This window comes from Coregonus lavaretus (genome assembly GCF_964263955.1).
Source record: "Coregonus lavaretus genome assembly, chromosome: 17".
Lineage (NCBI taxonomy): Eukaryota > Metazoa > Chordata > Actinopteri > Salmoniformes > Salmonidae > Coregonus > Coregonus lavaretus.
Window position 1 is genome coordinate 21,609,687 of NC_140004.1, and position 15,138 is coordinate 21,624,824.

General features: G+C 42.7%; 1 protein-coding gene across 1 annotated transcript; it reads left to right on the forward strand.

Annotated features, from left to right (window-relative positions):
• Positions 1-224: 224 nt before the first annotated feature.
• Positions 225-10,509, forward strand: lgi3 (leucine-rich repeat LGI family, member 3; the record flags this gene model as incomplete). Its single annotated transcript, XM_084180459.1, has 9 exons — positions 225-433; positions 1,838-1,909; positions 3,189-3,260; positions 6,447-6,518; positions 8,444-8,515; positions 8,751-8,920; positions 9,017-9,181; positions 9,378-9,468; positions 9,780-10,509. The coding sequence occupies 9 exons, from the start codon at positions 225-227 to the stop codon at positions 10,507-10,509; spliced, it is 1,653 nt and encodes a 550-aa protein (XP_084036585.1).
• Positions 10,510-15,138: the final 4,629 nt, after the last annotated feature.

Here is a 15,138-nt window from a genome sequence, read left to right on the forward strand (position 1 = left end):
CTCACTCTCTCTCTTTCTCCCTCCCTCTCTCTCTCTCTCTCTCTCTCTCCCCAACTCTTCACAGTCTTTCGATAGCTCAGCATCCCCACTGCTACTGCTGCGGCTGCTGCTACAAGGTAACCAGAAATCTTGTCTTGTTCTTCTTTGAAGGGAAAACACAACTTCTTGAGGCTCAGCAGTCTTTGTCACCAGTCCCTGTGCCTCTGTCCATCCGTAGTGGAAATATGCTGATTGCCGGATTGAGAAGGGTCCCGGGATGGCTGAAGCTGTTGGCCAGCCTATGTCTGCTTCTTTGCCTTGTGGGGGAGACCGGGGCCAAGAGGGTCCCCAAAATCCCCCGCTGTCCTGCCACCTGCTCCTGCACCAAAGACAGTGCCTTCTGTGTGGATACCAAGGCTATCCCCAAGAGCTTCCCCCCTGGGATCATCTCCCTGTGAGTACAACATTGATCCGTCTGTGTGTGTCTGTTCCTGTATACTCTATCTGCTTTTTGATCTATTCCTTACATTTGATTCCAAAATGATAAAACCAGCTGTTGATAATGTACATACAGACTTACTATGATCTGTGATGTCATGCATGGTTTTTACCAATGACTTCATCTCTCATGGACTAGCCTGTTGACATTACATCATGCAAACATAGGCTACACTTTTATACAAGATAATTTGGGGAGACACAGGAGAGGAGTGCTTCAAGATAATTTGGGGTTTTACAATATATTCTGCAATGTCTACTCTGGTTACCAAAAGCTTATAGTTCATGTCTACAAAATTGATTTTTTAAAAACAGTTTCAGATTATTTTATATTATACTATGGTTTCTCAAGAGAGAAATACAGTGTTTGTGCTCCTCAAGAACATGTGTCTGATAGATTTTAAAGAGACAGAAAAGATCAGGTTCACCATGCCTGTGTGTTTTGACGGACAGGGCTAGGTCAGCTAATAAAAGATGACAAATGGGCACTTTGTGCCCCTGTGCCTCAGTCTCTCCTCATTCTTGGACAGAAGTCAGGGGGAGCTGGCAGAAATGAGACTACATTGATTGGAGTAGAGCAATGGGATGTGCCATGGCCCTCCTGGGAGAGACACTTACAATAGATTCACATCTCACAGCAAAAGACCTGCGTGTCCTCCAAGGAACAGTAACCTTACGAAAGTTAGATAGATAGTGCGCATTCAGTAAATGGAACGCCAAAAATGAAATGATATATACTCTGTCTGCTTACATTTTCTAACACAAGAATATTGTGTTTACTTACATTTTTGTCTATATTGACTCTGAATGTATTATCTTTCTGTAATCGAGCATCATGTTCTTGTTTTTAAAGAGCTTGGGGAATTGAAGAGCACAAGCACTACAAGGTGGAGGTGGCCTCATTTTAAAGTGATAAAGACATGAACCTGTGAATAAGGAAACTGTGTCCTAGTTTTAAAAGATTTTGTCCTTCTTGAAATTCAAATAGTAAGACAGATTGAGCCACAGGAGCTCTTGCTAAAACATCCCATGCTGCATGTTCAGTTCTGTCAATAGATTGACTGTGCCTGGGGACTGTGGAGAACATTCCGATGCAGGCCCCATCCCCTCATATTGATTAGGTGTGATGCAGTACCACCATCCCCATCAGGGCCTAACGATTCTTATTTTAACAAAAAGTTATGCTAATAAACATACAGAATTCACAAACCTCTGTGGCTGACTGGCAACATACATACACTTTTAGCATGGAGCAACAAGCCCTTGCGCACAACGGAGGGTTGGATAAGGATGATGAAATTGACTCAATGTTAATTGATAGAGCCTGAATGATGATAAGTTGATTGTCTGTACTCCTCAGGACAATGGTGAATGCAGCCTTCACTACAATCCCAGAGGGAGCCTTCTCTCACCTGAACCTTTTGCAGTTTCTGTGAGTATTCATGCCACATCAACCCATCCTCTCCCTTCCTGTCTGAGGTAGAGGAATTAGAGCAAACAGTCTCAACTTAACTTCTGTGGTTTGGGTCAATTAAAATGCTAAACATGTTCTCTCCAAGACACCATCTTCTATACAACAAAGAAAATTCAGCTAGACCAATCTCGCCTGTTGTTTTGGAGACCAAAATCAAGATAATACATGTAGTAAGTTGGAGGGCTAAACATACACATAAAGATAACTAGATAAGAAGTACAAGTCGTGAAGTAACATTTGTTAGACAATACAAACACTATAAATCTCTTGAAATAAACTGTTATTGAAAACAGTGGTGACATGGCAGTAGTGAAAGTAAAGTGGCTCTGTATCAGTGTCATCGCCAATGACTGACTCCCTTCAGTTCTCTTCTGTTTAAACAATGGCTTATCTGTCTACGCAGATTCAATGGAGTGTGTGTGTGTGTTTGTGTGTGTGTGTGCTTTCATATTTTGTGGTTTTGAGCTCATATTAAAATGCCCAATGCAGCTGTTTTTATCTCAATATCAAATCATTTCTGGGTAACAATTAAGGACCTTACTGTGATTGTTTTAAATTAAAATGGTAAAAAAAGGAAACAAAAACAGCTTCTTAGCAAAGAGCATTTTCTCAAGCAAGAATTTTGCTAGGACTGTCTGGGAATGGTCTGAGTGGGGAGGGGAAAACTGAAAACATATTGTCAAAGAGGTTTGGAACTCTCTTTCTTATTGGTCTATTAACTAATTAACCGCCTGGTGATGTCACCACGCAGGCCAAAACTCCATCCCACCAAAACAGGCTGAAATTTCAGGAGGTCTTTTCAAACAGCTCTTTCTGTAAAAGGGCATTATCATCATTTTCACGATTTCACAGTATTATTCCAACCACATAGTGTTGAAATATATAAAACACAGGAAAATGATGTTTTTGACCGCACTGGGCCTTTAAAGCTGACCCATACTATATTGAATAGTTTATCTGTTCCTTGAAATTGAATAGCTCTTCCTATTTCCACTCCACTCCCATTCAGGTGATTTATTTGTTACTGGAGGAGATGCTTTGTACACTACCTGTGTCCATTTGTAATCCTGTGTAAATAAATACACATTTACAGTACCGGTATTGATTAGCATGTGTTTTAACCTCTCCAGCAGTATTTTTCTGGACATTTTGTTAAGTCAAACATTTGAAATGGAAAGTGAAACAGATTTCATTCCAGTGTTATAAACCTTCTCTCTCTTTCTCTCCCTCTCTGCAGTCTGTTGAACTCCAATACCTTCACTGTGGTGGCTGATGATGCCTTTGCAGGTCTGTCACACCTGCAGTACTTGTAAGTGTTACACTTTGTGCCCTTATTCAACCACACATATACCCCCAACAATCGTTCTGAGAGGATGAGGTAGTGGTGTTACAATGAAAGATCCAGTCCTCAGCCAGACAAGTAACATTGGATATTGATCCTCCTCCTACCAAAGAGCCTTACTGCCTTTGTGGGGCCTGATGAAGCTGAGCATACCATTTTGTTAATTGATGGGAAGTTGGGCACCAGGAAATATGAGGTTGCTGATGCTATCGCATTTGCTGCTTTCCACAGAAGCAATGCATTAGGCTCCATAAAGTGATTGTGTGGCTCTGGCTGCAGCCCAGCCCCAGTGCTCTGCATTGCCCAGCCAGCTCTACCCCGAGGTGGCTCCTCACTGTGAATGCTAATGAACTCATGTCTTCATATCCAGTGCTGCTCAATATGGGAGACAGAATGTAGGCTGGCTGAGCTCACACTGTGTAGCCCTGGGATGCCTCACAGATCCAGAATGAATACAGAGAATGCACCTGTAGTCAATTGTCACCTAAACTTTGATACAGGGCTCAGGCAATATGTATATTTATTACTGAACCCATGTAGAGGCACCCTACTAAGTATCTGATGACGGGGCACTTTTGCCAACTGTCAATTCTCGATTTTAAGTATACCCAAGACGTACAACTGTTACGTTAACTTCATTAGAAAAATGTGAGCCACAGCCAGTAAATGGCTGTTTCTAGATCCCCTCCCCCCTCCTCTTCACCACTTGGCTTATCCTCAATGTCAGTGCTGCTCTTACTGCAGCCAGTCCAGCGAGCAGCCAGGCCCAGGTCCATTCCCATTATAGCTGCTTAAGATTCAGGAAGCAGGACATGGTCCCCTTGGTAACAGGCTTTTGAATTAAATAAATAAATGAGGGACAGACGGAGACACAATTATGATAAAAGGTTCAATAAGACCAACGTTACACTCTGAATATGGAAAATAAGGTTGTGTACTATGCATGATTGACATGGAAATGTATTCAAATTATCTTGATTGTATTATATTGGCAAATGACCCCGAGTTCTACCAGAAAGCATGGTTTTTATAATACGAATACACATTCATTGAGATGCCACTGTTAATATAAAGATGTCTGTCTGAATCATTCATTCACTGGGTTGATCTTGATTATTATGATTGCTTGCATTTTTTCAGAAGTCTACTATCTACACTGAGTATACAAAACATTAAGAACACCTGCTCTTTCCATGACATAGACTGACCAGGTGTATCCAGGTGAAAGCTATGATCCCTTATTGATGTCACTTGTTAAATCCACTTCAATAAGTCTATATAAAGGGGAGGAGACAGGTTAAAGAAGGATTTTTAAGCCTTGAGACAATTGAGACATGAATTGCGTATGTGTGCCATTCAGAGGGTGAATGGGAAAAACACAATATTGAAGTGCCTTTGAACCGGTAGAAGGTGCCAGGTGCACCGGTTTTGTCAAGAACTGCAACGCTGCTGTTTTTTCCACCCTCAACAGTTTCCTGTGTGTATCAACAATGGTTCCTAATGTTTGGTGTACTCAGTGTATGTGTGACACAGTACACTGCTCAAAAAAATAAAGGGAACACTTAAACAACACAATGTAACTCCAAGTCAATCACACTCCTGTGAAATCAAACTGTCCACTTAGGAAGCAACACTGATTGACAATAAATGTCACATGCTGTTGTGCAAATGGAATAGACAACAGGTGGAAATTATAGGCAATTAGCGAGACACCCCCAATAAAGGACTGGTTTTGCAGGTGGTGACCACAGACCACTTCTCAGTTCCTATGCTTCCTGGCTGATGTTTTGGTCACTTTTGAATGCTGGCGGTGCTTTCACTCTAGTGGTAGCATGAGACGGAGTCTACAACCCACACAAGTGGCTCAGGTAGTGCAGCTCATCCAGGATGGCACATCAATGCGAGCTGTGGCAAGAAGGTTTGCTGTGTCTGTCAGCGTAGTGTCCAGAGCATGGAGGCGCTACCAGGAGACAGGCCAGTACATCAGGAGACGTGGAGGAGGCCGTAGGAGGGTAACAACCCAGCAGCAGGACTGCTACCTCCGCCTTTGTGCAAGGAGGAGCAGGAGGAGCACTGCCAGAGCCCTGCAAAATGACCTCCAGCAGGCCACAAATGTGCATGTGCCTGCTCAAACGGTCAGAAACAGACTCCATGAGGGTGGTATGAGGGCCCGACGTCCACAGGTGGGGGTTGTGCTTACAGCCCAACACCGTGCAGGACGTTTGGCATTTGCCAGAGAACACCAAGATTGGCAAATTCGCCACTGGTGCCCTGTGCTCTTCACAGAGGAAAGCAGGTTCACACTGAGCACATGTGACAGACGTGACAGAGTCTGAAGACGCCGTGGAGAACGTTCTGCTGCCTGCAACATCCTCCAGCATGACCGGTTTGGCGGTGGGTCAGTCATGGTGTGGGGTGGCATTTCTTTGGGGGGCCGCACAGCCCTCCATGTGCTCGCCAGAGGTAGCCTGACTGCCATTAGGTACCGAGATGAGATCCTCAGACCCCTTGTGAGACCATATGCTGGTGCGGTTGGCCCTGGGTTCCTCCTAATGCAAGACAATGCTAGACCTCATGTGGCTGGAGTGTGTCAGCAGTTCCTGCAAGAGGAAGGCATTGACGCTATGGACTGGTCCGCCCGTTCCCCAGACCTGAATCCAATTGAGCACATCTGGGACATCATGTCTCGCTCCATCCACCAACGCCACGTTGCACCACAGACTGTCCAGGAGTTGGCGGATGCTTTAGTCCAGGTCTGGGAGGAGATCCCTCAGGAGACCATCCGCCACCTCATCAGGAGCATGCCCAGGCATTGTAGGGAGGTCATACAGGCACGTGGAGGCCACACACCCTACTGAGCCTCATTTTGACTTGTTTTAAGGACATTAAATCAAAGTTGGATCAGCCTGTAGTGTGGTTTTCCACTTTAATTTTGAGGGTGACTCCAAATCCAGACCTCCATGGGTTGATAAATTTGATTTCCATTGATAATTCTTGTGTGATTTTGTTGTCAGCACATTCAACTATGTAAAGAAAAAAGTATTTCATAAGATTATTTCATTCATTCAGATCTAGGATGTGTTATTTTAGTGTTCCCTTTATTTTTTTGAGCAGTGTATTTTGAGTGATCCTCTCTCTCTGTATGCCCATCAGATTTATAGAGAACAATGACATCCACGCCCTGTCAAAGCATACCTTCAGAGGGCTTAAATCCTTGACTCACCTGTGAGTACATCTTCTGCCTATTTCTCTGTAAATATCAATGGAAGAATACTAAACTCAGCAAAAAAAGAAATGTAATCTCACTGTCAACTGCATTTATTTTCAGCAAACTCAACATGTGTAAATATTTGTATAACAAGATTCAACAACTGAGACATTAACTGAACAAGTTCCACAGACATGTGACTAACAGAAATGGAATAATGTGTCCCTGAACAAAGGGGGGGTCAAAATCAAAAGTAACAGTCAGTATCTGGTGTGGCCACCAGCTGCATTAAGTACTGCAGTGCATCTCCTCCTCATGGACTGCACCAGATTTGCCAGTTCTTGCTGTGAGATGTTACCCCACTCTTCCACCAAGGCACCTGCAAGTTCCCGGACATTTCTGGGGGGAATGGCCCTAGCCCTCACCCTCCGATCCAACAGTTCCCAGACGTGCTCAATGGGATTGAGATCCGGGCTCTTCGCTGGCCATGGCAAAACACTGTCATTCCTGTCTTGCAGGAAATCACACACAGAACGAGCAGTATGGCTGGTGGCATCGTCATGCTGGAGGGTAATGTCAGGATGAGCCTGCAGGAAGGGTACCACATGAGGGAGGAGGATGTCTTCCCTGTAAAGCACAGCGTTGAGATTGCCTGCAATGACAACAAGCTCAGTCCGATGATGCTGTGACACACCGCCCCAGACCATGACGGACCCTCCACCTCCAAATCGATCCCACTCCAGAGTACAGGCCTCGGTATAACGCTCATTCATTTGATGATAAACGCAAATCCGACCATCACCCCTGCCAGTCCTGTCTGGTCCAGCGACGGTGGGTTTGTGCCCATAGGCGACGTTGTTGCCGGTGATGTCTGGTGAGGATCTGCCTTCCAACAGGTCAACAAGCCCTCAGTCCAGCCTCTCTCAGCCTACTGCGGACAGTCTGAGCAATGGAGGGATTGTGCGTTCCTGGTGTAACTTGGGCAGTTGTTGTTGCCATCCTATACTTGTCCCGCAGGTGTGATGTTCAGATGTACCGATCCTGTGCAGGTGTTTTTACATGTGGTCTGCCACTGCGAGGACGATCAGCTGTCCCTCCTGTCTCCCTGTAGCGCTGTCTTAGGCGTCTCACAGTACGGACATTGCAATTTATTGCCCTGGCCACATCTGCAGTCCTCATGCCTCCTTGCAGCATGCCTAAGGCACGTTCACACAGATGAGCAGGGACCCTGGGCATCTTTCTTTTGGTGTTTTTCAGAGTCAGTAGAAAGGCCTCTTTAGTGTCCTAAGTTTTCATAACTGTGACCTTCATTGCCTACCGTCTGTAAACTGTTAGTGTCTTAACGACCGTTCCACAGGTGCATGTTCATTAATTTTGTATGGTTCATTGAACAAGCATGGGAAACAGTGTTTAAACCCTTTACAATGAAGATCTGTGAAGTTATTTGGATTTTTACGAATTATCTTTGAAAGACAGTGTCACGATCGTCATAATGAGTGGACCAAGGCGCAGCGTGATATGCGTACATCTCTTTAATAGTGTACTTAGCAACACGATACAAATAGCAAAACAACAAAACGAAACGTGAAGTCCTCGGTCATACACAAACCTACACGGAACAAGATCCCACGAATCACAAGTGCACAAAAGGCTGCCTAAGTATGGGTCCCAATCAGAGACAACAAGCAACAGCTGATTCTCGTTGCCTCTGATTGAGAACCACCCCGGCCAACATAGAAACACATAACCTAGAACAGAACATAGGAAACGAAACATAGACACTACACAAAGAAACTAACACCCTGGCTCAACATACAAGAGTCCCCAGAGCCAGGGCGTGACAGACAGGGTCCTGAAAAAGGGCTGTTTCTTTTTTTGCTGAGTTTAGTTATGGATTGCATGGACATGTTATGACATTAAAATTAATATCTGTCTTTTGTAGTTCTCTGTCAAATAATAACCTGCAGCTCCTTCCACGAGAACTCTTCAAATATCTTGATATTCTGACAGACTTGTAAGTACACATATTTTTTAAAGGGAATGTGGTATCCTTATCATCATTGGTTTCATCTTGTGATTTTAGGTTTTTAAAACAAGTAACTATAACTTATTAGTATTACCATACTATGTTATTACCCACTTTATGAAGTGCTGTAATTTAAAGTGCTACTGAGAATCCTTACTACAGATAGTTTTCTAAGAACTGTGTCATGGGTGGACAATAATTATATTTTTGATGTGTTACCCAGAGACCTGCGGGGTAACTCTTTCCGCTGTGACTGTAAAATCAAGTGGCTTGTGGACTGGATGGAGAAGACCAACACCTCTGTCCCGGCCATCTACTGTGCCAGCCCATTTGAGTTCCAAGGCCGCAGAATCCATGATCTCACCCCACGAGACTTCAACTGTATCAGTGCAGGTTTGCCCCCAATTATTTTAAAATTAATTAATTTCACAGGACATCAAGGCACTTAATTTACAGGTTGATAATCCTCATCTCTCTCTTCCCCTTTAGACTTTGCAGTTTATGAAACGTTCCCTTTCCATTCTGTGTCAGTGGAGTCCTATGAATTCAACGACGATCAGTTTGTGGCCTTCGCCCAGCCTGATACAGGGTTCTGTACACTGTTTGTATGGGATCATGTGGAAATGGTCTTCCGGATGTACCATAATATAACATGTACGTTTCTTCCATGACTCATGCCTTCTAAAAATAAGTAATCATGCCACAAGACAACCAATGCATTCAACTGTTATCACTTAATTATAGACCAAGGGAATTTACATTGTATCTTGGAGCAAACCACTTCTTTAAGTCCACAGAGGAGACTGAAGTCAGCTAAACCTGCTACTTTTTGCATCTGTGTTTCTCCTAGCTCGCTCCGCTGTCTACTGCAAGCCTGTGGTGATAAATAACACTCTTTACATGGTTGTGGCTCAACTTTTTGGAGGATCCCACATCTACAAGTGAGACTTATTCCAATTCCCATAGGCAATACAGTGTCATTGACTTGTTCATTTTCTTAGCCACAAATTGTGTTAAATGGATACTTCGGGATTTTGGCAATGAGGCCCTTTAGCTACTTTCCCAGAGTCAGATGAACTCGTGGATACCATTTTTATGTTTCTGTGTCCAGTATGGGAGTTAGAGGTAGTTTCGTGAGCCAATGCTAACTAGTGTTAGCGCAATGACTGGAAGTCTATGGGTATCTACTTAAGGTTAGATGTTTGTGATGATGATTTATGGATGGCTGACCTGATTGACACCTTCTTTTCAGGTGGGAAGAGGACCCACAGCGATTTGTGAAGATCCAGGACATTGACACCACACGTGTGAGGAAACCCAACTTTGTTGAGACCTTCCAGCTGGATGATGAGTGGTACTTTGCAGTGGCAGACAGTTCCAAGGCAGGCTCTACAAGCATATACCGCTGGAACAGCAACGGTTTCTACTCCCACCAATCCCTTCATCCCTGGCATCGTGACACCCATGTGGAGTTCCTAGATGTGGAGGGGAAGCAGCGTCTCATTCTCTCCAGTGCCTCCCAGCCCCCAGTGGTTTACCAGTGGAACCGCAGCCTGCGCCAGTTTGCCTTTCATTCCCAAATCACTGAGACTGCCGATGTGCAGATGGTCAAGCATTTCTGGGTGCGCAAAGTTCTCTACCTCTGCCTTACACGCTTCATTGGCGACTCCAAGATTCTCCGCTGGGAGGGGCAGCGCTATGTTGAGATTCAGACCCTGCCCTCACGTGGCTCCATGGCTGTGTATCCATTCACTGTGGGCCCCCGCCAGTATCTCCTCCTAGGGAGTGATTTCTCCTTCTCTCGAGTTTACCTGTGGGACGACCTTACCCAGCGCTTCCAGCCCTTCCAGGAGCTCAACATGAGAGCACCCCGGGCCTTCAGCTTGGTGTCAGTGGACAACAAAGACATCCTGCTGGCAGCCAGCTTCAAAGGCAACACCCTGGCCTACCAGCACCTAATAGTGGATCTCAGTGCCAAATAGACCAAACCAGTCAGATTCTCTGAGACCATTCATGAGTCTGTTCTGTTCTTATGGGGCCCGATTCCAACTTAGGAATTTACGCCTTTCCTACACAGTCTTTCCTATGCATTTCTTAGTATTTTGTATTCAGACGTACCTTATTTAGTTGCGTAATGCGCTCTGCAGGTGTGGCTACCTTGCACACTCTGAATAAATGTCATTCAACCGCTGAATACCCTCCCACTTGCTAGCCATCATATTTTCTCGTGGAGTTTTCATTCAATAGGGTTTTCAGTACATTTATCTTAAATCATCCGTTTAAATACAGTGCACCTTTTAGTTTGAATTTTGTCGACAGACTCGAGAGAACGGGTTCAGAATATTAGGGATCAATGAAAGAAAGCACCAATTGGTAGATGGTACTATAGATATAAAAATACTCTGATCTTGCAGATTATTTAGGTTTAGGAAAGTATTTATGAATCATAAAAAACAGGTTTAGAGAGCCTTTACGCACGAAAGAAAGAAAACAGTGGTTTAATTAATTCTGAAAATTGCCGCATTCAGTTCTTTAACCCATCGTAATGTTGGAAGATTAGTGTACATATAATTATAATAGGGAGAATAGTGTAGAATAGTAGGCTAAACCCTCGTCTATTGCCTGCACTAACCATGGAACTGTTTGATGACACAGCCAAGTATTGCACCATGCGTCAGGTTCAAACTGTTACAGCTTGGTCTGCGCTCTGCTCCATAATGATTTAATTAGCCTGCATGTCTTTTTTTATATTATCAACTGTTACTAATGATCCTCAGCAACAACCACATGACCGTGACAGCGTTTACAGAGGAAGCAAATGAAGGTAAATGAAACAATGTAATTAAATAGAATGATAATGTAGGCTATACCAACTGAAGGGAACTAACAGTAAATTGGCAGTTGAATATGTGTGGTTATTAGGCCTACTGACAGTCGATACTGATAGTGGCTAATATTTAACATGATAGAAATAGGAAACAGAGAAAGTCGCGGTAGTCGAGACATTCGAGAGTGCCCATCCTTGCAAGTTAAAAGGCTGTACAATTTAAATTCTGCATAATGGCACAGCATTTCATAAACTTTACTGTGGGAAAGTTGATATGTTCATATGCTTCAGTTTGCTGCCATATGACAGGTTTCACGTCTCCAGCGATTATAAGGTAAAATAGACCTAACACAAGTGTCATTTATATTTACAATTTCCTTATCCAAACGGATTCTCATTTACCTAGCTCTTATCAATAGCTCTTATCCAGTTGTAAATTACAGTGCATGGTGAATGCTGTTATTTCTATCAGAAAAAAAGAAAGTAGATGCTTTTCCCCTTTGGAACCGGAAGGTTCGCTCAACCTTATTCATGGTTTCCTCGTGCGTAAAGGTGGTGGAATAATGAGGGAATTAAGTCAAGATCAGAATACGGCATATCTGTAGACAACCTCTGCCACACCTTCATTTCTTAGATATTCACCCTGAATTAATTGCAGGTGAGTAGCATGCTATTCTCCTGCTTAAGTTCAATGTCAGAATATGCATAGAGGGAAAAGTGCATAAAAAGGGCATTATGTTCAATTTAAGCAAGGTTAACTCGGGTCGGAATCGGGCCCATGGAGAAAAACAAAAGCCATGTGACTAAATGCCTGTTAGGTTAGCTAACCACTTTTGAAGAGTGAGTACTAACAAACAGGAAATGCATGATATCTTCTGATGTCTCTGATTGAATCAATTAATGTGTAATGACAAACATATCACCATGATGAATTTGTGTCAAATCACTATGCAACATCACTACTTACTCTATTTACCATTAATTTATGCTACATGGAAGATATAATGGGAGGTGCAAGTGTAGATATAGTACAAATAAAAATATATAAGTAACATCAGATTATGTGAAAAGCATGTGCATCTACTGAACGGTTTTCTATTGACTGTTATAAAATCATTTCATTCATGCAATCGGGAGAAGATGACTAGGCGGCCAGTACGTTGCAATAAACTTTTATTGCAATTTACTGGCTGCCTACTCATCTTCTTTCTTGGATTATCTGCCATTTGGGGCCTACCTTCCCACTGCCCCCATCTCATTCATGCAATAAGAAAATAACTGTTCACATCAAATAGAGTTTAATAAGGACATTCTATGAAATGTTAGTTAATATATTTTGTTCAAAGCAATATATACTGTAATCTGCATGCTGTAATGGTCTCTTTACAGTAAATTATATTTTATAAAATAATGATTATTCTGTATAAGTTTTATAATGTTTCACAGGTAATAAGAGCTATATATGTTTTTGTCATAAATAACATGTATCTCTCTATGTTGTTGATCATGATCGATACCAATATATTTTCATTAAACTAGAATGAACCTAGGCTACACAGATTTCCCTAAATTAATGTTTGGTTAACTGAATGTTATATCAAGCTCCTGTCATATATGTGAAAATATGCATGAATATGTACACTTTGTATGTTGTGCCTTTACTACTCGGGCAGTCAATTCCCCCCAAAAAAATTATTCCCAATTTGAATGCCTAAGAATTGAGAATCAGTTCAAATCCAGGCTTTGACTCCTCATGTCTGTATTTGCTAAACGTTCACAATTTCGCCTAGAGAATGTGTCAACATCCACATTTTGGCTAAACCACTGTGCACTTTGAATCTATATAACTAATAGCTTGTCTCCAGACATTTTATGTTATTCTCCTCTGTGTATTTTATGCAGCTTTCCACTGTATGTAATATAATGTATCCATGCATCACTTTAATAGTGCCACCACATTAACTAAAACACTTGCAACAAATGCTACATTTAACATCCTCATTTACACAGTTGACTTTTACACATTTTTCTGTGATTGGCCTTTACTGCATTTGTATGGAGAAAAGTATTACTCTCTATATAAAATATAAAATAACTAGGTTCAACATTATTCTTTATATAGCCTACCATGTCTACACATTGTATGTGGGTTATTATTAGTATAGTGATTGTATGGTGCACTAAAGTTTAGCCTAATTGACCCTTACCACAATGGAAGTGGATATAGTGTGAGACCAAAATATTTGAACCTGAAAATTGTTGCCGCTTGGTATGTAACTGAAGTAATAAAGGTCCTATTAAAAATGCTGTCTCTAAGCTTTATTATTCTGAACTTTATTATTCTGGACTTTACTTTTCCTTGATCAGCCAATGAAGTTCGAAGTCCCACCCAGTTGACTATATTAAAATGGTGGAAACTCTCAATGCCAATGCCCATGCTAATACGGGCGTTTGGCCACTAGAGGCCTCTGTCATTCTCTATGGGTGCTTGCTACTGCAGCTACCTAGCCAATATGTGGGACAGTCACAGTAAGCACACGCATACAACTCATGAAGCAACAGTACACTCATCATTTATTTTTCTTTATTTAACTAGGCAAGTAAGTTAAGAACAAAGTCTTGGCCTACACCGGGCAACCCCGGACGACGCTGGGCCAATTGTGCGCCGCCCTATGGGACTCCCAATCACGGCCGGTTGTGATACAGCCTGGAATCGACCCAGGGGATCTGTAGTGACGCCTCAAGCGTCACTGAGATGCAGTGCCTTAGACCGCTGCGCCACTCGGGAGCTCATCAGTACCTTTAATCAAATATAAACTATCGTCAGTTTTCTAACAGATTTTTTTTTGTAAGACTAACAGTGAAATGGTTATTGCTATTTGGTGTCCTTGGGACGTCCCTACCCTAAACCCTAAATCTTAACCCCTACCCATACCTTAACCTTTTTAAATGTTTACTTCAATGGGGTAACGTCAGAGTTGGGACGTCCCAAGGATGCCGAATAGCGAGGACCACATTGAAATAAGACTCAGTTTTGTGAGCGGATCACTTTAGTCAGGTCAGTGATCATCGTTGGTTACCGCCTTTCAAAGTTTGTTGCATTATGGGGTAAAAAAAAAAATCGACTTGCACCTACATGTCGACTGCATGAACTTTACAACGATCATGTGATCAAAGGTCATGAAGTTTTGACTGCAGTTGACTGCACTTGATCTTTACCAACTTCATCCTGCAGCCATCGCCCGCATTATTGCCAACCAATCATTAGGGAGTTTTTTTTTTTTTACACACACACGAATGTGACTAAAGGCATGACTAAAACTAGAACCAACTTTGCCATGATGAAAGTGATATTTGATGCTCGCTCTCACTAATTGAGTGTACACATGATTTCAGTTTGTGAGTGTGTGACATGGGTGATGGAGCCATGTTTATTTCGACATTATAAAGAAAAACTTTTATAAACAATGGCAACACTGCCATATTGATGTTATTGAGCATTGCTGTTGGAAAACCACATTAGTGTCCGACTTTCGGCTGTGACAGATGCACCTCCCCCGACTTTCATCTACAGTTGGTTGCTTCGCTGTACCACTCAAACACGCACCGCCTCTCTGGGTGTGTTTCGTGGTAAACCCAATGAAGCCGACTGTAGACGAAAATCGGTGAGTGAAGTCGGAGAGGTGCATCTGCAGGGACGGCCTGTTCAATAGGGCGATATGGGCGACGCACTGCCAAACGGGAAAAGGAAGGGATTTTTTTTCTAATCAATTATATCACGGCA